Source organism: Lissotriton vulgaris, chromosome 10 (assembly GCF_964263255.1).
Source record: "Lissotriton vulgaris chromosome 10, aLisVul1.2, whole genome shotgun sequence".
Classification (NCBI taxonomy): Eukaryota; Metazoa; Chordata; class Amphibia; order Caudata; family Salamandridae; genus Lissotriton; species Lissotriton vulgaris.
In genome coordinates, this window is record NC_141698.1 from 334,172,625 (window position 1) to 334,197,610 (window position 24,986).

The following is a 24,986-nucleotide window of genomic DNA, read 5'->3' on the forward strand; positions in this document are numbered from 1 at the left end:
GACGACAACCATAGAGCCGGATTCTGCATACTTCCTGAACTAGATGAAACAGTATCCAAACCGAGGCATGAAACGCAAAACAACAACACACGTGTGTTTTCATAGAAAACAGACTAAGGAGAGCCAGGGCTCAGCCGGACGGGACAAACAGCTCACAGGACACAGGGAAAAACAGAAAGCAAACATAAAAAGATCGGACGGGACAAACAGGACACATCGGACGGGACAAACAGCTCACAGGACACAGGGAAACACAGAAAGCAAACAAAAAAAAAGAGAATGTAAGCAAAAAAAACAATATGGCTTACCTGCATGTCCTTGCATCACAGAGAAAGCGAGACGATCCTCATGGGAAGACAAAACAAATAATGGCTGACACAATGTTCCAAATTTTTCGGATTGGGGGCGTGTTCGGTGTTCTCAGAATGGGTGTGGCCTAAAAGTGGAAAGAAGAACACTGAACACACCTCCAAATCCGAAAAGGACGGAGCCTATTCGGAGGGACAGCTCTCTCCTCCAATGGCTGGCCTCCGTTTAGGAAGCCAGCCAATGGGAGAGAGGCAAAAACAGAGGCGGAACAAATAGTCCACACTAAGAAACATTAAATCTTGGTACTTCCGTTTCTGCATTCGGCAGACCGGATATTACCTCGACCTAAAAACGTCGTTTCCATTTATAACCTTATGACCTTGTAGAAGGACGTTTGGTTTCTTTAAGGATATGCATACAGTCTGGGTTCAACTGCAAGTGTCCATATAGGATGACTTCAGGAGCCATGCTGCCAGGCGTAGGGAGGACAAGTTGGGGTGTAACACTTTCCCCCTCTGCTTGGACAGAAGATCCGGGTGACATGGTAACCTCCTGTGTGGCACTTCCGACAACTGAGGGAGATCTGGAATACCACCATTGGCGTGGCCACTCGGGAGCAATCAGAATCAGCCTGGAATTGGTTTTGTACATCCTGTTGATTACTGTTGGCATCAATGGGGTCGGTGGAAAAGTATACAGTATAGTCCGACACCAATCTATCAAAAGGGCATTCCCTTGAAATCCGACCTGGAGAAACCTGGACGCGAAGATTTTGCGTTTCCCGCGTCTGCGAACAGGTCGTCATCTGGGGTTCCCCATGCTTGAAAGATACGGTTTGCGACTTCCTCGTTGAGAATCCAATCGTGAGCCTCGACGAAGTCCCTGCTGAGGAAATCCGCCTGAGAGTTGAGGGTCCCCGGCAGATGTACAGCTGTTATCGACAAGTCTCTCGCTAGTAACCAGTTCCAAATGGTCTGGGCTTCCATGGAAAGAGTCCTGGAACCCCCCTGCTTGTTTAAATAATAAATCGTGGTTGTATTGTCAGTTTGCACCCGAAGGGACCGAGATTGGAACGATGGAAACAGAGACTTGAGAGCCAGATTAACCGCACTTAGTTCTATCAGGTTGATGTGATTGCCTTTTTCGGAGTCTGACCATAGCCCTTGTATCTACAGAGGGCACATATGAGCACCCTGACCCTGGAGAGAGGCGTCCGTGCTCAGAGTTTGAGTAGGAGGATCCTAATGAAATGGCACTCCTTGCATTAAGTGTGACCTCTTCATCCACCATCGGATGGAATCTTTGGTGGACTGATGGGAGTATTCGATCCTCCCAGCACCCCGTCCTGTCTCCATTGATCCTCTAAACACTGTTGCAGAGGGCACATGTGCAATCTTGCGTTTGGAACTATGAAGATGCACAACGCCATCGACCCCATGAAAGAGAGGACACCTGGCGAACTGTTGGGCAAGTAGACTGAAGAAGAAGGGGACATTTTGTTCGGATTGATAACCACCTCTCCTCCGAAAGAACACACGTTTACTTTTTCTGTGTCCAAGAGGGCTCGATAGTGGATCTGCTGGGTTGGGTTCATTATTGATTTCTTGAAGTTGACCTGAAGACCCAACTTGTGCATGAGACGAAGGCATATCTTAAGATGATCTTCCAGGAGAGATGGAGACGAACTTTTTAGGAGCCAGTCGTCCAAGTAAGGATAGATGAAAATCCTCTGCCTCCGAAGGAAGGCAGCTACCACCGCCATACACTTGGAGAACGTTCGAAGAGCTGACTTCAGTCCGAACGGAAGTACTGCATACTGGTAGTGATGAACAGACACTTGAAATCTGAGAAATTTGTGATGCTTCTTTGAGATTGGAACATGAAAGTATGCGTCCTTCAGATCGATGGAACACATCCATTCCCCCTGACGGAGATGGGGAAATATTTGATGGAGCGCTAACATCTGAAATTTCTCCCTTCGAATGAATCTGTTCAGCAATCTCAAATCCAGTATAGGTCTTTTATCTGCAGTGAGACCTTTCTTTCTCACCAAGAAGAAGTGGGAGTACAGACCTTGGTTTCTCTGCGGAAGAGGAACTTTCTCTATGGCTTTTTCGCATAAAAGGATGTTTACTTCATTTTGCAGAAGCTTGTGACTTTGTTGAATGACTCTCTTTGGACTTATGACAGGTGGAGGCTTTTTGAATTTGAGGAGATATCCATTCTGGATGATGCCGATGACCCACCTGTCTTGTCAACCTTCTTCACTCGTCTAAGTACAGAGCAATGCTTCCTCCTGCCAGAGTGGACCACAGCTGCAGAGGAAGGTCCATCGCATTGTTCTGATTTTCACGCAGGTGAAAACCTAATGAGAATAATATGTGGCTTTGGAATACGCCCTCTGTTCCATTGGCTAGCTCCATAAATGGAGGCTAGCCATTGGAACAGAGATCTGTCCGTCATGGCCGGACCAGATTCGTGGGCGTTCCCGTGATTTCTTCCCTCTTCGATCGTCATCGCGGCGGTGGGCGGAGTTTCGTTTTTTTTAATGTGTTTGTTTTCGTCATTCCATGCCGACCACGGCCGCCGGAAGAAGTACAGGTGAGTGCTTTGTTTTTCTTGCCTTCCCGCCCCCCCTCTCCTTGTGCCCGTTCCCGCACCCCTCCCGCTGTCCGTTCCTGCCCCCCCTCCCGCTGTCCGTTCCCCCCCCCCGCTGTCCGTGTGCCCGTGCTTCTTCCACATGCTTTCCCTGTGAGCCGAGGCAATGTGGCGCGGAAGCCCCGGGCTCCTAGTGCTGTGTTCCGGCCTGCGGGCGGCGTCCGACGGGGGACTCCGTGGCCAGGACAGCGGCTGTGAGTGGGGATCCCCGCCGATGGAGGCTGGGGCGCCTAGAGCGCCAGGCGGCCCGGCGAGCAGCACGGGAAAAGAGCACGGAGAGGAGGCAGGTTGGTGCCCACCTACCTCTCTGCAGGAGCCGCCTCCGCCGCTTACAGAGGAGCCACCGCGGTACCGGCTGGAAGACCTGGACACGCTGGCCACAGTGGGTAAGTCAGGATCGCAGCACCTCCGCTGCAGATGTGCCACATCCTTAAAACGCACACTTCTAGTCTATGGTGCAACCTTGGAATGACATCCTCCCCCGAAATCCCCGCATTCGGACCCTACTCACAGCATCACCGAGGGACAGGGCCCTGCCCGCAGCTATATCCGACATGATTCATGCCAAACCCTTGCCACTTTGCCTGAAACGAACATGAGCTTTGTTCCACTAGTTATGGCTGCATTACTTTTTGCAATTTCCAAGTGCATTCCGAATGTGGCTCTAAGGGTGGTGAAACTGGTCTAGGGCATTGAGGCAGCACCTGCTGTTGCACTCATTGCAACGGGCGAGGCAAGGGCTATTCTAAAGCCAAGAATACAATGTCACCCACTTCCTTGTTAGGTGGGACCCCTCCGCCCAAAAGAACTAGTAGCAGGTACTGCCCATGAAGCCAGACCCAATGCAATTGGGTCCGCGATGTCCAAGTAGGTGTGATGGAGGCTGGCTGTCACCCCAGGACTGAGATCCCTGTGGACTAAGTGTGATATTTACAGATGGCGTATAGAAGCTTGTTAGGTGTGGCCAGCATTGGAGCAGGTGGAAACTTGGTTGTATATGGTGTTTGTTAGCCTGCATGTGCCCGCTCTAGTCTCTCCACCCGTACCACCGAAGATGATGTTCATGAGTCCGCTGTACTGTGCCCCCACCGCCCCTTCGTTAAGTCGGTCTCCAAGAGTGGGGCCGCTTATAACTTTAACCCAGACAACTAAGTTATCTGCAAGAAAGGTGTGCAGGAGCTTGTGAGAACACACAGGGAGGCTCGGATGGATTGTAGTCCTCTGGCCGAGTGTACCTGGCTGCAGCTGATTTGGGTGTAGTCGGTGTTCGTGTGCGGGCGGTTGCAGTTAGCGGGGGACGGGACATGTTTCTCATTAGGCTCTGACCGCACAAGGAAGTTTATAAAGGGAGGATGAGAAATATTGGCAACGGTGAATGGAGAAAAAATCGGTATGAAAAAGATCAAGAGACGGAACTAAAGGGTGGTGAAGAAAAAGGCATGACGTGGAATCAGAAGAACTATACTGCCTTCTGTTCTGCAAAGTTGGTGTTGGGCACCTAGAAAAACTTTTGGGGGCCTTGAATTTTTTTTTAGACAAACTGACTGCTGAATTTACACAAGATATCTTAATTGTCAGACGCGAGAAGAGGAGACAGCCTCTCAGAGGTCTTGATAACATTCGTGGTGGAGACCCGAAAGGTTGCTAGAGCTGCAGGTTGTAGACGAGGCATCCACTTCGGCAGACAGGTGAAGTTCCGAAACACCCTCTCACATGTAGCTGGACTATGGAGCCCTAAGGGGAGTCTGGTGTAGGAGGCCGCCAGGTATATGCTGCACGGGGAGTGGGTGGGCTGGCTCGCTTCTCTCTCTGGCGTTTTTCCATGTGATCTTTGGACGCCGAGTCCTCGAGGGAGAACTGGTGCTAATTTCTATCTTGCTTTCTAGTCGCTGCTCCAAGTGGGGAGGAGCCTAGAATGCTGTGGAGTAAGCAGAACACACCCCTCACAACACGTACCCTTCTCATTATAACTAGGGCCAACACCATCATCACGAAACATTCACGAAGTACACAGTTGATTACCGGCTATCTAAAAAATCCCGCCCACCTCTTGCTGTGAGTCACTTTGATGTTGGTGCTTTAACTTCCGCACAATTCAAGTTTGTCATAATTGAACACGCTGCAGAACAGTGTTTTTGCACTATATTGCATATAGGTCACTAGTTGCGTCATAGAAATGTATGGTTTCTGTACCACTTCATTGAAAACGGAGTTGTGTGGCAGATGAACTTTATTGCAACGATTGTCAAGTGTGGTGTAGTGCTTAATTGCTGGATACAAAATGCGCACGGTCCCAAATGTTATCTAGAAGCTAGCACTGGTGCTGCCGAATTCCAGGGTTGTCAAATGCCAAGGCAATCTCTTCTTGATTGCATCCCACGACTCACTCTTCCAACTTCCTTCATTTCTTGTGTCCATCACATTCTTGGCAGATTCTTCTTCATATCTACCTTTCTCCCATGTCCTCTGATTTCCTATCTTTCTCTACATTTCTCCCTTCCATGCCTTTTGCTTTCCTGTTCCATTTCAGAGTTTGATGACGAAAAATAAGTTATGGTCTCCAGGGCCTTAAGTGGAATGGAAAAGGTGGGGCTCCATGAAAGGGGTGTGCCCAATATAAATAGTGTGGGGCATAAACATGTAAATTAAAATTCTCTTAGACTTGCACTATACCTATACGTTTGCACAGAATCACAACTGCAACTGGCATACATGCCCATTGTTTTGTGCTCTTTGCAGAGAGGCCAAGCATTGGATGGTCATGTATTAACACTTTTTCTGGACCCCTGACATTCACTAAGTAATATGCTGCCTATTAAAAAATTATAATACTGGAACACAATTTCCTGGAGAAAGGGCACACTCTTAAGGAATGCAAGATTAGGTAAATCATGTGAAATATAAACAGGAAAGACATGAATTAAATTACCGTTTTCTACACATTTTTCAGAAATCAATGCACGTTTATGCCTGTAAAGTTAAGTACATGAATACAGGGCCCGAGAGGGATCCGTTTCGATGTCCTTTTTAGGTTTCGCCTCGCCGAAGGCTGCGCTCTGCGCAGCTTTTCGGCGCAGGCGAAATCTAATGTTAGAAAGAGTGTGGCTTGGAATCTGCCCCTCTGTTCCATTGGCTAGCTCCATAAATGGAGGCTAGCCATTGGAACAGAGATCTGTCCGTCATGGCCGGACCAGATTTGTGGGCGTTCCCGGTGATTTCTTCCCTCTCCGATTGTCATCGCGGCGGTGGGCGGAGTTTTTTTATGTGTTTGTTTTCGTCATTCCATGCCGACCACGGCCGCCGGAAGAAGTACAGGTGAGTGCTTTGTTTTTCTTGCCCTCCCGCCCCCCCCCCCCCGGTCCTTGTGCCCTTTCCAGCCCCCTTCCCGCTGTCCGTTCCTGCCCCCCCCCGCTGCCCCCCCCCCCGTGTGCCCGTGCTTATTGTTCATTGTCTGTGGTCGTTTCCAGGCGATATTTGAGAGGGTTTAGTGGTGTGTTCCTGCAGTGCACAGCTCGGCTCCCTGCAGTGTGTGCCCGGCAGCTGAGGGCTGTTTTTGTCTAATGCACAACGGACACGGCGTTCGTTGGTTTCGCAAACTCGACCTATTTCCTCAGGGCTTCCTTCTGCTTTTCATATGTGGATATCAAAATGAACCAAACAAGTCACTTTGGAGGTCTGTCAGCCCTGCCAGGGTTCTCGCGATACGATCGGCAGATTATGACCGTGCCCCATCTGTTTGAGTGGATGGCCCTCAGGGATGCTCCAGAGTCAGTTCTGACAGTCCTTTAACTGTTGTCCTCTGCCTTCCGTTATCAGCGGCAGCAACACCTGCACTACCATGCAAGAGTCACTTCTTCCCTCAATACACTGAATCCTGGCTACAATTCGAGACGGACAAGTCCGCCGTGCCCCTGCACTCTTTCCCTCACACACAACGCAACACAACGGCCGACGTGTCATTCTTCGTGTTTTGTTGTTTCTTGGAGCATGCTCGGGGGGACAAAAAGTTACATTTATTTGTTGTGGACTAGCCATCTAGTAGTCGAAGAAGGAACAACTGTAATGAGTATGAAAACACATACTGAACATTAATACACTGCAGGACACCATACTGGAAATATTGAATTTAATCCTGCACATCAACTTGTTTTCCGGGTCACTGGTGAAAGGGAGGAAGGTTGCTGTGGGGTCTTGTAGTTACACAGCCCCCACAGCACGCCTTACCTGCGGCCTGCACAGCCTCCTCAGGCTGTGCTATCATGCATACCACTGTCGCTGGGGGAGGCGGTTGCGTTACACGTGTACCTGTAGCCTCCTAAACACACGCTCTCTCCCCCACACACGCAGTGGCAGTTTATCTGATTCGGGGTGTTTTTGTTCTGCCGTACAAAAGTTAGTTCGCGAGTTCTTATTTAGTGGAAGTGAGTTGCAATTACATTAAGTGGTGTCGGGAACTCTAAAACTGCTATTCTTTGGGGAAGTTTTTAATAATCGTGCATCAACGAAGCGTCCTACAATGTCATTGTTTACTATTTAGCTGTATACTCCCGTCGTGTTTTTTTTTTGGCTCGGTGAATAGGACACCACTGTCCAACGCGAAACCTGACCGTGACAACTCAGCCCAAATACGTAGGCCACACCACTTGTGAGCGGCAACGTACTTTTGAAGGGGGAGTGGTGGGGTGGTTCTGTCAGAGGTGGGGCAGGGTAGACCATTGTTTATGATCGGACCATTGGAATTATGCAGGTTTGAGTAAACTATGCAGCAAGAAAAGGCAAATAAGGCGGCACGTTTTTTAATGGCATTACCTCATTTTGTCATACTGTAAACTTGTATGTGTCTGGGCACTGGTTGCACCTCATTAGAACCAGTTGAACACACACATAACAAGCAGTAAGCAACTGAAATGTGTCTAGTTTTGCAAAGAGCATCCAGCCTGCAGCAAAACTTGTTTCTGATTTTTTTAGTAACTTTTGAACAGTTTGCCCTAGAAACAAACCTGCAGGTTTTAACAAAAAGAGTTTATGCAGCAGATGATTATGTGTCAAATGCGGCAGATTTATATAGTTATGCCATAATCTCTGCACAATCCCATAATTCCAGTGGCCATGTTTATAATATACAATTTGCACATCTCACAATGGTAGTTTATCGTGTGACGTTTACTACACACAGTGGATTCGATCATTCAAGTCATGCATGTCATTTGATTTTTAAAGGCTAAATTGTGTAAGTGATTATAAGTAGGCATTGCTTAGCACGAATTATTAACTCCTTCACCTCAGCTCCCCATATTAAGTTACGGCAATGTAGGAGCGATCATTCACTCTTGATTGGTAAAAGTTTTCATACCGCAATAAAGTCTCACCATAAATATAGCGTTGTTTAGGCTTTTTTTCCTGGCCTTTAGTTGACCCTTTAAAATAAGTCTAACACTTGAGACCACTATACGAACTTGGGACCCACTTTATTTTCCCCCATAATACCGGATCACCGACCTTTAATACTTTACTAATTGTCATTCCAATTTCCTGAACTACTGGCATTTTATGGGTAGTATACTTCCCCACATCTTACTGTAGAACGAAATGGGCTTATTGCTCCATGTGGTGTAATAACTGTGTGAAGGTCGTTCGAGGTTAATGCCAGATAATAGCAAACGACGTTTCACTGTTATCTACAGTGTTAGGCTGGGATCAGGCTTTATTTATTTACTTCATGGTTTAGTGATCTGTCCCGGAGAACCAGGACTTTTTTTCCATTATACTCTGTTCATTGCTGGTGGGTTTTTGTGTTTTTATGCTCCATGCACTGGGCTGGAAGTCACGCCATGCACCAGAGCTGTGCTCAGGCTCCTGAGATCCACAGCGCCTCACACATCTGGGAGCACTACGAGGGGTGTGCTGCTCCTCTGAGAATGTGGCGGACCCTCACAAAGCCATAGCTGGGTGTGTGTGTGTTTACAAACTCTCGAAGACTTTGTCACACTTATTGCTGCCACTTCATGTAGTTGTAAATTCTTTAATGAATGTGGGAAAGTGCCAGAACCCACCTGTGTTTTCAGAGGGCCCACGTGAAGGGATTTCCACGCAAGGAAAATGTTTTGCAGGTTAAAAAAAAAGTGGTATAACATAGGTCCCCATATGATGGTGGATTTTCCCCTTTGTGTACCATCCATTGCTGCATAATTAGATGTGAGAGGCCTGTGCTACCTACAGGTCGCCCAGGAGCAAACCTGTCTGTGTATAGCATCTAATAATTGAGTAAAACACGCAAACAATAGATTTATGCTTATTTAAGCATGGTTTGGCTTTTATTTGCTTATTTAAGCATGGTTTGGCTTTTTTTTTTTAAGATGGCGTCCCCACTCTGCTTCAATGTTGAACCTGCTCAGTGCTCCTGATGTGATGAAACAGTTCTCAGGAGTAGTGCCACATTGTGTGTGAGAGACTCCACCACCAATCCCTCTGCCTGGAAGCTTATTTACCTTCGTGTTTTTTATTTCCGGTTTGTTCCCTCATGGGATATACTTCCATGTGGTTGGAAGGCAGTGGGGTGGGGGGGTTGACTGGCCTGTGCAGGATTTCACAACATATTCTGATATCCCTGGATGTGCAGGGGTTCGTCAGTGTGGGGAAACTCCTCTGAAACACGGTGAATCAGTTGCTATGATGCTTTTTCTACTCGGGTACAATAAGTGTAAACAGGCCGCCAGGCAATGGTAGGACATTTGCTGTTGAGTCTGCCTTTTCTGTGCGGTCACCCCAGATTTTTCACCTTTATCGTGCTCCTATGGGTGCTGATATATTCACTGTGTCCATTTTGTGACACTGTTCAGTGCCACTGTGTGCGTTCTCTGGTTCTAAAATGGTACGGTCAAAATTGCTTTCACCCCATTGTGTATTTAACTTTCGGATAAGATCATGGTAGGTGGTGCAGAAAATACACCAATGGCTCTGGGTGTGTGTGTGTGGCTCTGGGTGTGTGGGTGTGTGTGTGTGTGTGTGTGTGTGGCTCTGGGTGTGTGTGTGTGTGTGTGGCTGGCTCTGTGTGTGTGTGTGTGTGGCTGGCTCTGGGTGTGTGTGTGTGTGTGTGTGTGTGTGTGTGTGGCTCTGTGTGTGTGTGTGTGTGGTAGTAATTGCTGTCTGCTGAGCTCCTCCGTAGGGTACAATAGGTCTCACATTTGCGAGAGATTAAGCTAATGGCAATGTAAATGACAATGCCATTTATTTATCTTCAAAACCAACACATAAATACAAATTTTGTCATTTACAATGCCAATAGCTCAAACTTTTCCAAAGGCGAAATCATTGCATTGTAAATGTGTTGGACAGGCCACATGAAGGGCTCGCTCCCTCCCCGCCCGACAATGCCCGGGCACCAGCTCTCCAGGTGCTACCCACAGAAGCAACTCGCAAACCGTCCCCTACGGGACTCCTGCTCCCGGACATCTCTATTACTGGCCCGGGCCACCGTCAGCACCATTGCCCGGCCCGGCCGCCATCTTGGACACTGCACCACGAGGCCGCGTGGCCTCAACTCGACCCCAACCCTGGGCCTGGCCAGGCCCAGACAGCCCGGCACCACCATCCACCAGGAGGTGAGCGGACCACTTGGCAGGTCAATGGGAGGAAGAAGTGTCGATGGCTCTCCCCCGCCAGGTGCCGATCGCCCCCAGCCTCCCCGGGCGCTGGCTCCACCCCCCTGCTGGGTGTCTGGACTCCCTCATCCCGGACCTCCCGACCTCCAAGTGCGAGGGTCCGGACATCAAAGGGCGCCAGACCTATAACTAGGGCAGCTCCAGAGCAGGAAGGCAGTTGTATCCTGGAGTCGAGAGACACCGAGAAGAACTCATCCTTGACGGACTGCTGGCGCTGCCGCAGCCCTGCCTTGTGAACTGTCGTCCTGCCGCTGGCGCTGCCGCGGCCCTCTGCAATCTACCATCTTCGTTGGGACCTGCTGGCGCTGCTGCGATCCGTTGTAACTACCATCTTCGTTGGGACCTGCTGACGCTGCCGCGATCCGTTGTAACTACCATCTTCGTCGGGACCTGCTGGCGCTGCCGCGGACCGTTGCCACCTTCGACCACTCCGGGATCTGCTGGCGCTGCCGCAACCCGTCCTTCAGGAACGCCGAGCTCGAGGATTGTGAGCTACCCATCATCTCATCGTAACTACCAAATTGGTAACAAGACTGTCCCGCTACCCCTTTCCCTTCCAAGAGACTAGAATCGAGGGGACCCCTGAGTCCAGACCTCCTTGTACCATTCTACCGTACTTCAAGATTGCTTATAAAGAACGTTAAATCTTATCCTTGTGTGGTGCCTATTCTGTGGGGGGGAAGTTACTTGTCTGTACGATCGCTGGAGACGGCTCTCCCCGGAGACCTCTCCCCTTGTCCTCGGCCGACCCTCCAGGTCCCGTCTAACAAAATGCTTGTTTTCAAAGCCAACCACTTTCAGAGTATCAAGCTCAGCTTTCATTTTGGCCATCTCTTCGTCCGCATGAGATCCGAATAATGTTGTCCCGTTGAATGGCAGACTGACTATTTTCCTTTGGGCATCAGGCTTAAGGCCCGTGAGGCGAAGCCATGCCGACTTACTGGAGCATATGCCGTGGGCATAACCATGCACTGCAAGATCCGCAGAATCAGCCGCAACACTAATACTTTGGTTTGCAACTAATCCACCTTCTTCCACAATCTCAAGGAAATCTTTCTGATCTTCCTTAGGCAACTTCTCAGCTAACCTAGACATAGAGTCCCTTAGGAGGCGGTCATAGCGACCCAGCAGAGCCGCAGCACTAGCCACTCTCATCACGGACCCAGCTGTGTTACACATCCTCCTCCCTAAGGAGTCCATGTTTTTACTGTCTTTCTTCAGAGGAGCAGATGAGACCGACTTAGCTGAATGGGGTTTTCTGGCCGCCGCCACCATAAGAGAATCTAGTGGTGGATCAGTGCGCTGGAACAGGGGATCCTGATCCGGTTCCTTATACTTTTCTGCAATTCTTGAGGGCCCTGAGCCCAATATAGCTGGAGTCAAAAAAGTCTTCATCGCCGGTTCCAACAAACCTGGCACTAACGAAAGAAGAGGTCTAGCAGACGATTTATGGTGTAGGGTTCCAAATATTACTGAAGATTTCACAGGAGGCACTGCCATAGTTGTATTGAATTTGCTACCCCACGGCACAATACGTCACTGAAAGTCCCCTAATCATCCACAGGAGAAATCCTGGAAGGTGGTTGTTAGACGGGACCTGGAGGGTCGGCCGAGGACAGGGGGAGAGGTCTCCGGGGAGAGCCGTCTCCAGCGATCGTACAGACAAGTAATTTCCCCCCCCCCACAGATGGACACCACACAAAGATAAGGTTTAACGTTCTTTATAAGCAAATCTTGAAGTACGGTAGTGTGGTACAAGGAGGTCTGGACACAGGGGTCCCTTCGGTTCTTAGTCTCTTGGAAGGAAAAGGGGGTAGCGGGACAGTCTTGTTACCAACTGGTAGTGGCTGAAATGATGGTAGCTCTCAATCCTCGAGCTCGGCGTTCTAGGAGGTCGGGCCGCGGCAGCGCCAGCAGGTCCCGAGGAGATCGTAGGTGGTACCGGGCCGCGGCAGCGCCAGCAGGTCCCGAGGAGGTCGTAGATGGTAACGGGCCGCGGCAGCGCCAGCAGGTCCCGACGAGGATGAAGGTTGCAGAAGGCCGCGGCAGCGCCAGCAGGCAGGACGACAGTTCGCAAGGCAGGGCTGCGGCAGCGCCAACAGTCCGTCAAGGATGAGTTCTTCTAGGTGTCTCTTAACTCCAGGATACAACTGCCTTCCTGCTCTGGATCTGCCCCAGTTATAGGTCTGGCGCCCTTTGATGTCCGGACCCCCGCACTTGGAGGTCAGGAGGTCCGGGATGAGGGAGTCCAGACACCCAGTAGGGGGGTGGAGCCAGCGCCCGGGGAGGCTGGGGGCGATCGGCACCTGGCGGGGGAGAGCCATCAACGCTCCTCTCTCCCATTGACCTGCCAAGTGGTCCGCTCACCTCCTGGGTGGATGGTGGTGCCGGGATGTCGGGGCCTGGCCAGGCCCAGGGTTAGGGTCGAGCTGAGGCCACGCGGCCTCGTGGCGCAGTGTCCAAGATGGCGGCTGGGCCCGGGCAAGGGTACTGGCGGTGGCCCGGGCCAGTGATACCGAGATGTTCGGGGGCAGGTGTCCCGTGTGGGACGGGTCACGGGTGACTTCTGTGGGTAGCTGCGGGAGGGTCGGTGCTCTGGCTCTGTCGTGCGGGGAGGGAGCGAGCCCGTTTCTGGGGCCTGTCCAACAGTGGTGTTTAGGAGTTCGTGGGGGAATAATCTCTGTAAGACTACCTCGTTGAAGTAGACGAAGCAGGAGATCTGTGTCTCCCCTTAGGAGTAGGAGACCGATGAGACCTACTGCGATCCCTGGAGCATGAATGCCTCCTTACCGGAGACCTAGATCTTGGAGACCCACCAGCCGGTGGTCTTGAAGCTTCCAAGGTAAGCGGACTGCCATCGGGCCTGGGCTGCATTTTCCAATGGCGGATGCTCTCCAACCATCTAGGAGACATGTTCACAGGAGGTGATTTACGCACCGGAGAGCCATCCGGGGTAACATGCACAATTTGTTTTCCCATTGACGAAGAAGATGAGCTCAGAACAGACTGCGGAGATCTAGACGCCGGTCTAGACTCCTCTCTGGGAACCAATTGACGTCCCTTGACGTTTAATTTCTTGACGTCGAGCCAGAATGTGCAACAATAGAAGATTACTTATGAGGAGAGGCTCTGACCAATGAAGACCTGTCCAACGATGCCCTTGACGCCAGGTCCTTCAACGTTCGACACTGGATGGTCAGCCAATGTCCTCTACGTCGGTTCAGACCTCAACAAAGACCTATGAGAGGTCAGAGAAGCCGATCTTTAATGGCTCGACGCCGACCGTGAAGTAGGTGGCGGAGACCTTGACGTCTACTTTCGACGTCTGTTGCCTTTTTGACATCGGATGACCCTTTTCAAGCCTCGAGCCGAGGCATGCCTCAACGTCGACCCATGTCTTGACAGCGACCTCGATCTTCTTTTCTCAGGTCCCGACGTCGCTCTCACTCTCTCTCTAGACATCGATCTCACTCTCTCCCTCGACATCGATATCACTCTCTTGGCGTCGATCTTATCACTATCGACGTCGTCTTCACTGCAACCGACGCCAAATGCCTCAACCTAGACAGGCTTCTCGACGGCGACTTCGACTTGTGCCTTAACGGTGATGTCTTCGACGTCGACATACTTTCTACTGGTCTCGACGTCGACATACCCGACGGCGATCTAGATTGTGACGCCGAACTCCCTTTCGAAGTCGACTCTTCATGATGTCGTTTTTTCTTACTTTTACCTTCAGGAGAAGCAGATCTTCGACGTTTTGCCAGAGAAGAGGGCCTTCTATGAGAAAACTCACTTCTTGCCCCCTTTTCATGATTTCTCTCTCTCTCCAGAAGCCCCAAAAGCCGAATCTTCTCTCTTTCCTTTAAAGTTCTTCTGGAAAGTTTGAGGCAATGATAACATTTTTCCACATCGTGTGTGAAAGGGAGACAAACCACACAAACAGAATGGGGATCTGTTTTGGAAATCTTCCCACAGGAAGGACAGTTGTAGAATAAAGGTGGCATAACTGACTAAAGAATTCTTGAGGAATTAGTCAGAAAAGATTAAACAATACCACCAGCAGAAAATACTGTTGAATAAGACAGGAAAAAACCAAATTCTGACTGAAAAACAATCAAATTCAGCAGAGCTCAAGTTCCAGGTTCCTCACAGAACAAGCCGGAAAAAAGAACTGACCTTACGGTCACCTGTGGGGCATGATGAGAGCAGGGTCCCCTGGAGGCCTTAAAGGCGAGGTGTCAGTCTGATTTTCTGTACACGGATATTATTTCTTTATGCAGCCTACTTAGGCTAATTGCCTTTTATTACAGGTTCTTTGATGAATATAAAAGATTTTTCTGTCTATGGAATGCATTTTAGGCTCATGCCTTTTTCTTGCATTGTTTTCTATAGTTTATTTTCATTCTGCAGAAAGTATGTAATTATAGCCTTATTAGCCTATAGGTTATGGTTGGGCTGCATATTATTAGTTTAAACATGTATATGTGCATAATTTGTTTAGTACTATGTACTCTATTTACATATTTACACATATTATGTATTTGGTTATGTGTTCCAGGTTCCCGCTCATGGGCGGAGATTATTCAGTGCTTATGACTATTAATGAGTATCCCCTGGAAGAGAACTCAGTTTTATTCTTGGAAGCAAAGAGTGCAAACCTAGGGCGAAGGCTCATCTCCAGAATACTGATACAAAGGAAAGTTTTGTCCATAGACTGCTTACTGCCAGCTCCCGTAAATGTGCTCCTCAGCTGTCTAGAGAGGCATCCATTGTCACCACAAAGCAGGATTTTTGCTGAAGGTTGATTAATCTTACTGCTATAGTAGACTTGTGCTGGGGTCAGCAAGGTAAGCATGGTCTAATTGTGGGTGCTATGGAGAAAAGACCACCAAACAAACTTTAGCTTGGCATCTCTACTTGTATAACTCCTCTTGGAATGGTTGCACACCCAGGCAGAAGTTTGGTGTTAAATGAATACATGAAATCCCTATAGGGACATAGTCTCTAGGTGATCTTTTCATTCTTCAGTTTCTGTATTAAGTTGGTTAAATTGGTTACTTGTTTTTTGAATGGGAAGGTTTTGTCAATGTCAGTGTTCAAAAATCCCCCAAAAGTATTGCATCTTTTTGTAGGGTATTAACAGTGACTTGTCCTGTTTTAATGCTAAAATAACTTTTTTAAAGCTGAAGAATAGCCTTCACAGAGTACTCGGTGACCTTGAACAATCTTCCCTTAATTCACCAGTCCTCAAGCTAGGATAAAACTTGGTACCCTTGTTTCTTTCGATGTTCTTGTGCTTTCCAAAAAAGTGAAGATTTTTAGAGCCGACTTGAGTCAGAAGGGAGAAACTTTGAATTGGTACTGGCGGCCAAGCTCATTGAATCAGATATTTTCTGTGTTTGGAAAGGATGGGGAATATGTAAATATGGGTCTAGGGTTGACATAAAATCTCCACACTCTAATAACTTAAATATTTCTTGTGGCCTAACCATGCAAAAAGGTCTGCTTGTTGAGAAACCTGTTACACCAACATCTAAAAATAGTCCTACATTAGCCCGATTTTTCTCAATATCAAAAAGAAACTACAGAAGAAGTTCAAATTTCTCTAATACTGAAACTAGTTCTTTCTTTAACAATGTGGGAATCTCTGCTTGAAACATCTGTTTACGATAATGTGGTTTTTCTGGATGGTAACCTTGTAGAAGGTTTTTATACGAATTCCAATGTATGCTGCAGATTTATGAGGTCTAGGACCCATTGATACCAGGTTGTAAGCTGACAATGAATGTAGAAGGACAAGATCTTTCCACCAACAGGTGCTGCCCAATATGGTGCTGCAGCTGCCAGAAAGCGGTCACTGTACCCTGGATGCATAGTGACTTTTTGCCCGACTGATGACTCTTTGATAAACAGGCGGTCCGTAAAAAAGGAGCGGCTGGTGGTGATCTGCATTGCGAGACATATTGTGGACGATAGGTCTATTGCGAGGTTGGGATGGTTGGTATCTATACCCTATCAAGGAGATAAGTGTGACTTTATTGCACTGATATTAAGGACCATATCAATCTATTTTTATGGACTGGTTTGCCTCATCATGAGGTTTACCAAATAAAGATTGTGTGCCATGTGGCATGTCCAGTATTGACTTTTTATCTTTGGTTAACAAGATGCTGCCATCAACCACTCTTGCTGTAGTAGTACGGTTTTACCAGCCAAATGACAGAACCCAGTGGCTGCGAAGAACAAGTTACTTACCTACGATAACGCCTTATCTGGTAGAGACCATATCTAGCGCAGATTCCTTACCTTTGAATTTTCCCAGGTGTCAGACTGAATCCAGAAGATTTTTGCATCAGCAGCACCCCTGCGTTCCAGTAGGTGCCGTTAGTCAGCTTCATGGAGCATCGTCCGCACTGGGAGTGACATCTGTCAACTATATAGGCGTCACCTCGGTGCTCCAACGTCAGTTACTTTTTACAACCATCCACACCAGATGAGTGGAGCCGTGAAAGGGCGAGATTAGGAAGGTTTGGAGGCTGCAGGTGCTAGGGGTTATCTGACCCACTGGGTCAGAGTACTGCACGCTTGTCCACTCAGAGGCTATGGAGCATGCGTGGCTCAGTGGCTGGGAAGGTATTGGCAAAGTTGGAAGCCCCTTTCATAGCATCAAAATAGCGAAATGCAGAACAGGGCTTACGGAAGCAGCTGAGAGGCCCAAGGTATTGGCAGTAGCCCAAGAGTCCTTCAAGCAGTGCAGAGTCTGCCTTGGCTCCGAAGAAACAGGTGCCATCGAAGGGCATGTCCATGAGAGAATCTTGGCCATCCCTCAAAAAGCAAGACATTCTTTGTCAGGCATGGCGTCTGAGGGCCACTGTTGATGAACCCGCTCTGCCCAGCAAGTCGGTCATGTCTAATTCACAGTGAACTATGCTGTGTTTCTCCTGCCTGGAACTGACGGAGAGAATGTGGCAGCACTTGCGCAACCGTGTCCCACAGCATGTGAGAATAGCGCTCAATAAGCATGCAGTGTTTACTGACCGTAATGCAAGGCTGGTGAAAGAAAACATTTCCTTTCCCAAACTGTACAGTCTCTTGGATTCCATGCCTGGGGAAGCGGCAGGAAACGCACCATGGAAAATGAAGGCTTGGACCACCAAGCTCTCTTGGGTAGGGTGTTGGGTGAGGAAATTTGGGTTTGGAACAGGTCCCCAGAAAGACGGTGTGGGCTTTGTTGAAAGGGAGTAGAGGTTCAGAGGAGGAGACTCCCGGTTTCAGCACCTTGGTAAAGATGTTGGTCTTGACTGCCACTGTGTGCAACCGAAGGTAGAGGACCTCAGCCGACCTGCACCCTCAAAAAAGTTCGACAAAAGTGGACAGGGGGAAGCTCCTCTCTCGGAGAAGTGCTAGCTGTCGCGGAAAGAACCTATATTCGGACGCTGAGGTGGCACTTATATAGGTGATGCAGACTCATCCCCAGAGGCACTAAGCTGACAGATGCCACCTACCGGCAACCAGGGGTACTGCTCAAAGAAAAATCTTCCGATCCAGTCTGACATATGGGAAATTCAAAAGGTAAATAATCTGCAGCTAGAAGATTATCAGATAGCCATGGGAGTATAAATGATGGTGGAAAATGTTCCTTCCCCCACCGGCAAAATGGCCTTTATCTCAGATCTTTTATTTTCCGGTATCAAATCTAAATATGGTGCAACATCAGATAAGATTTCTCTGTCGTAGTTGCCTAAAATTGCGAAGTTTTTAAAGCAACTTTAAAAGGCGCAATCATTATCGAAAACCTCTTGCCGGTATTATACAGGCTTCTTCCTTCTCTGTTCAGTGGAACCCAACAGGTGATTTTGATGTGAAAGATATCCTTTGAGCACCTTGCATTACCACAGTCTGTTCAAGGTGCCCAATAAGGCACACATGCATCAACTGGGGCTTTATATTTTTTGCTAAGCTTTGATATAACAGCTGATACTGTTGCTAGATTTTTCATTAACACCTTCCGACAACGTATGATCTACAATTGGTATTGCTCAATGCGTATTTCTGGTTGGCTCTATAAAATCATGCAAAAAACAACTTGTTTCAGCAGGACTGGGAGGTAAGACCTTTTAAAAGATCTTCAATCAGGCTACTGAAGCCACCAATATTCTAAGGGGAGAGTATGATGGAGCTGGAGTTGTATTCCCTTTAAAGCGGAGCACTATAATTGTCCCATTCAGGACCAATGTCACCTGGAAAGAAAGAGTGGTAGCTCTTCTTGTTGGTCTTCAGTATAGGTATATTCAGGAAGTTCTGACTACTACACAAGATGCTGCTGGAGATTGTATAGGTGTAATTAATATGAGTGGAACACCCGAAGTTGTGTGGAATGGTGGGCTGGGCTTGTAGTTCCACAGCTGGGAGTGAAGCTTGTGGTTGAATTATTGCCACTCTAGTTCCTGGTATGACAAAGAAGGCACTTTGGACGAATTAGGTTCAGATTCTCTTTTATAGTGATAGTGTGGTTGAGCCTCTAATAGCCATCATCAATTGTGTCTTGGTGTTTAACTTCGAACTGAGGAAGTCAAATGCTGGCCCAAATAATCATTCTTTATCAGAGTCTTCAGAATCAAAAAGGTGTTGCAAAGAATTTGGTGACATCTTAGTAGGTTAAGTATAAAAGGAGTCGAAGTACCCCTTTCAGATATGAGAATGAATTGAGTGGTTTTGCTGGTGGGCTTAAGAGGATGTGTTTTTCCCTGCTGATTATTTAGTCAACAGTGGTGTCATCAATGGCATTATTAATGCTGTCGGAAACTGCGGTACTGCCGTCGAGATAGTGTTTGAAGAGTTAGTCGTCGTATATATAGCATTATTGATAATGTTTTCAAAGTTGATGTTGTGTTTGTCAGCACTTCACACGAGAAATAGAGGACTTTTCTAAGAGAAGTAGGCCAAGCTTAAAAAAAAAAAAAAAAAAGTGGGGGGCAGATATTAGGTAGTCCTGCCCGACAGCAAATGTTGAACTTTTGCATTCTTTTATGCGCTACCTTCCCAAACATTTGCTAAAAAAGACATAGGCTCTGAAAGAACAATCATTCAAATTCTTGCATAGTGTGCCAAGCCAATAAAAATTGACCGCCCTAAGGAATTGACCACATTAAATATTCATTTATTTCAAGTCATAAAACACGGAAAATGGAGCCCCAACAGACACTCACAAAGAAGAGCTGCCCCTTTGTTCTTGGCACCAATTTCCCTACCTCTGAGGCCAGGGAACACAAGGTGCACGCCAGCCGTCGCAGCTGTGACCCCTAGCGCCCTTTACAAGAATTCTATGGCTCTGGGGGACACCCTTTACATTTTACATGTTATAGAAATTAAAGGATGGTTGCCTTTCCGGGTGTTGGCTTCAAACTGATTGGTTGAAGTTGGGTTCTTCTTTTAATTATGTGAATCGGGTACTTAAAAGTAGGTTAATGTCTTATGGCTCTATTTTGAACTGCTATTCTGATGTTTCTGTTAGGACTCCCAGCTTGACAACTAAGCTGATTCAAGCATGTGAATCTATGAAAGATCCAGTTATGGAGAAACAAAAACGACATACATATTCATTGTACTGAGCCACAATCCCACCCGGAGGACAGATACATTTTTCTTTTTTTTAAACTATGGAAAAAGTTTTGGTAGACAAACACGATCTTATCGCCACAATTTTGTCATATCTGACAGAATCTGCCATATGTTGCAGTACCACTAATAGCATAATTATATCTCCAGGACAGTTGCAACCTTATGGAATTGTTGTCCAGAAATTGACCAGACCACCATTTGCAGACATTGGCTTGCAGCCCAATTCAAGGAAGGAGAATACTTTAAATCAGTCAACTGGTATTTAAGGAAGAAAAGCTTAGGATACCTGGAAAGTAGAGAGAAGCTACAATCAAAAAAAATGTTTTTTTAAAGGTTTTATATAGCGCTGGCTAGACCAGGTATCAGAGCGCTTTACATGAGCATCAGATCATAGTTACAGGTTACATCGTTACAAAGGTTACACAGTTATTAGAGCATGGCAACAGTTACTTGTAAGGTCAAGATCAACAATAAGCACAAATACTAAGGTGAAAAGCAGGCAAGGGGAAAGATTCAGGGGAGGGGGGAAGGAGCTGGCGAAGTAGACAGGTAATGAAGGCAGGAAAGAGGAGGGGAGGGTGAAGGAAACCGCATGGAAAGAGGAGGGGAAGGGCGACTGGGACACAAACTGGTAGACGTGACAAAGCAACATCCAAAGTCCAGTAAGCAGTGATCCCAGGGGAAGTGGTATCACTTCCCTATCTCTGTTGCGGGAGGCTCCCTTTATGCAGTGGACTCTCTCAGATGGGTCTCAGACTCCACGGCCTACATACTGGATCCTTCCCCAAAAAGGGGATAGGGAGTGATTTGGCAAGGGGTGCCATACCATACCTCAGCTGCGAGTGGCTCCCTTGGCGCAGTTGACTCTCTCAGCGGGTACGCTGAGACTCCGGAGTATAAATATTGGATCTTTCCCCAACAAGGGGAGAAGGAATGCTTAGTCAAAGGGCACAAAGGATAGGAGGCAAGGCAGACTAGCAGGAAAGGTGAGAAATTCAGGGAAGAGTGGATAGGAGCTAGGGAGGTAGACAAAGAGAGAAAGAGTACTAAAGGGGAACCGATTTAATTAAGGAGTTATTATATAGTTATTATAAGTGTTGAAAGTACCGAAATGGTTTAAGAAGCAACTAAGTATCACTAATGAAGGGGCACGTTTTAACAGATTGAAATGTCTTCCACTTTAATTACTGGGATATCCATGGAAGTCAACAAATAAGTAAAAGAACAAGTCACTTGAGCCCTGCATCAAAGTATGCATATTTATAGATACACCAATAGGATGTTATAAAATCTCTCAGGAAGGCTGCTGGAGAAAATAAGGCAATGGACCTGAAAGTTTAAAGGAGACAAAAAACAAAAAAAAACATACGCAACTGGTGGGAAATTTAAAACCAATTTAAAGCAGTAGCCTGAACTCAGAATATGGGGGCTACTTTCAAATGGAGTAATGTTTTTCTGAGTTCGGTATATCTTGACTGATCCACATGCACGCCTTGTGCTCATCTGGAGTGTTAGGCGTATATATATTCTGTTAAAACCTACACAAACTCATCTAATCTAAACCAAAACATAGCTGAAGATGTATTAGCAAGTTTTAACCTGGCCTCCCTCAATACAATGCACAGTAAACTATATCAAAAACCACTAACAGGGGCTAAAAATAATCTAGAGGTAAAAAAAATGGTAGCATTGACTCAAGTAGCAATTGCGTTAAATGATCAAATCAAATCCATTTCTTGAAGTCGAATGTAAAAGTCACATCACGATAAATATCACTGATGTCCATCACCCACTAACTTGGAAAACACACTATTTGTTTCCCACAAAATGTGTACCTGTGTGAAAAATTGACAGAAGGGCGCATTTTGCGCTACTCTAGAGCTAAATGACGGATTTGCATGTCAAGTAATTATGCATAACTTCGCCAAAATTTCACCTAGTTATGCTAAAGCAAATGACACAAATTTCACCCTCTCCAATACTTACTAAAGGTTGCCTTTTGCTTTAACAAGATGGTGCAGCATTATTTGGAAAAACTTACCTATAGTAGGAATAGTAGTTACAATTTCACCAAGTTTAAGCTTGTACAAAATAGTTGTTTTTCCAGCAGCATCAAGACCAACCATAAGAATACGCATTTCTTTCTTGCCGAAGAGGCCCTTAAAAAGATTAGCAAACATATTCCCCATGGTGGAAATTTGATGTAGTCAACACAGAGATGAAACTAGAAAAGAAGAAAGCAAGACCGTTATTTTTTTGCATCAGGCATTTGAAAACGGATACTAGCTTCTAACACTGCACACTTACACCAGATCATTAATATTTACATAATTTGGAGGTACCAGATAAAAGGTAAAAAATAAATAAATACAGTTTTGAACATTTAACCCCTTCGGTGCTCATGACGGCTCCCAGCCATCATGAGTCACGGTGGGCGTGTGCTGATGATGGCCAAGAGCCGTCATGACCAGACGCCAGTGATAGGAATGTTCAGCACCGGCGTGGAATTCCAGCCGCAGCCAAGGTGTTAAAAGACAGTTAACAAGCAATTGTAAAGCCAATTAGTATTGCCTACACAAGGTATTGGCTTTGTCAATTATTTTTGCCATGTTGTACAGCAGCTGTGCAGCATGGCTGAAAGCTTAAAAAAGCGCTATGGCATTTAATAGCTGGAGGGCGGGGAGGAAACAGAGGTCTGGTGTGGATGAGAAAAAAGTACTATGACGCAGCTGTGTCATAGCACTTTTTATGGCGCTGCTCTGCGAGACATTTAGTATTGGGGTTTTCAAAATTCTACCCCAGAGGCGTTTGCTGGTCTCAAGCTTGCAGTTACGCCCGCGCACAACTGCCATCCGCCTCCCTTCCAGCGTGATAATTTTCACTTTTTCCTGCCACCACTCGCGTGCTTTTTAAACGAGTCCTGGGGCTGATCTCCAGAGCCAATGAAGTACATACACATGTAAGTATATACGAATATATAAGTATATACTAAAGTATATACAAGAGGTCTTGAATACTCTACCTAAAAAAATACATTGGATTTCCATGCAGGTAAACAAAGCATTTTCACATGACACCACAATTTATATAAAAGAGTCACAGAATACATATGTTAATCAACTGTATTTGTATACATTCATTAAACAAAGTTTTATTTCAAAAGCAGGTTCATATTTTGGGGTGCAAGGGTGAGGGTGTGTGTGAGGGTGTGTGTGTGAGGGTGTGTGTGAGGGGGTGCGAGGGGGTGCGAGGGTGTGTGTGAGGGGGTGCGAGGGTGAGGGTGTGTGTGAGGGGGTGCGAGGGTGAGGGTGTGTGCGAGGGGGTGTGAGGGTGTGTGCAAGGGAGGGTGAGGGTGTGTGCGAGGGTGAGGGTGTGTGCGAGTGGGTGCGAGGGTGAGGGTGTGTGCGAGGGGGTGCGAGGGTGAGGGTGTGTGCGAGGGGGTGCGAGGGTGAGGGTGTGTGCGAGGGGGTGCGAGGGTGAGGGTGTGTGCGAGGGGGTGTGAGGGTGAGGGTGTGTGCGAGGGGGTGCGAGGGTGAGGGTGAGTGTGTGGGGGTGCGAGGGTGAGGGTGTGCGAGGGTGAGGGTGAGGGTGTGCAAGGGTAAGGGTGTGTGTGCGAGGGTGAGTGTGAGGGGGTGCGAGGGTGAGGGGGTGCGAGGGTGGGGGGGTGCGAGGGGGTGCGAGGGTGAGGGTGTGCGAGGGGGTGCGAGGGTGAGGGTGTGCGAGGGGGTGCGAGGGTGAGGGTGTGTGTGAGGGGGTGCGAGGGTGAGGGTGAGGGTGTGTGTGAGGGTGAGGGTGTGTGTGAGGGGGTGCGAGGGTGAGGGGGTGCGAGGGGGTGCGAGGGTGAGGGTGTGTGTGAGGGGGTGCGAGGGGGTGCGAAGGTGAGGGTGTGTGTGAGGGGGTGCGAGTGTGTGTGAGGGGTTGCGAGGGTGTGGGTGAGGGTGTGTGCGAGTGGGTGCGAGGGTGAGGGTGTGTGCGAGGGGGTGCGAGGGTGACGGTGTGTGCGAGGGGGTGCGAGGGTGAGGGTGTCGGAGGGGGTGCGAGGGTGAGGGTGTCGGAGGGGGTGGGAGGGTAAGGGTGTCTGTGCGAGGGTGAGTGTGAGGGGGTGCGAGGGTGAGGGGGTGCGAGGGTGAGGGTATGCGAGGGGGTGCGAGGGTGAGGGGGTGCGAGGGTGAGGGTGTGCGAGGGGGTGCGAGGGTGAGGGTGTGTGCGAGGGGGTGCGAGGGTGAGGGTGTGTGCGAGGGGGTGCGAGGGTGAGGGTGTGTGCGAGGGGGTGCGAGGGTGAGGGTGTGTGCGAGGGGGTGCGAGGGTGAGGGTGTGTGCGAGGGGGTGCGAGGGTGAGGGTGTGTGCGAGGGGGTGCGAGGGTAAGGGTGTGTGTGTGAGGGTGAGTGTGAGGGGGTGCGAGGGTGCGACGGTGAGGGGGTGCGAGGGGGTGCGTGGGTGAGGGTGTGTGTGAGGGGGTGCGAGGGTGGGGGTGTGGGTGAGGGTGTGTGTGAGGGGGTGCGAGGGTGTGGGTGAGGGTGTGTGTGAGGGGGTGCGAGGGTGAGGGTGTGGGTGTGTGAGGGGGTGTGAGGGTGTGTGCGAGGGTGAGGGTGTGTGTGAGGGGGTGCGAGGGTGAGGGTGTGTGTGAGGGGGTGCGAGGGTGTGTGTGAGGGTGTGCGAGGGTGAGGGTGTGCGAGGGTGAGGGTGTGCGAGGGTGAGGGTGTGCGAGGGTGAGGGTGTGCGAGGGTGAGGGT

General features: G+C 48.4%; 1 protein-coding gene across 1 annotated transcript in view; it reads right to left on the reverse strand.

Moving 5' to 3' along the window:
• Positions 1 to 24,986, reverse strand: part of ARF1 (ARF GTPase 1) — a 106,147-nt gene that overhangs the window by 41,396 nt on the left and 39,765 nt on the right. The window contains exon 2 of the mRNA XM_086941115.1: positions 22,294 to 22,476. Coding sequence (XP_086797241.1) covers positions 22,294 to 22,441 — 148 coding nt within the window. The 5' untranslated portion in view covers positions 22,442 to 22,476. The remainder of the gene's footprint in view (positions 1 to 22,293; positions 22,477 to 24,986) is intronic.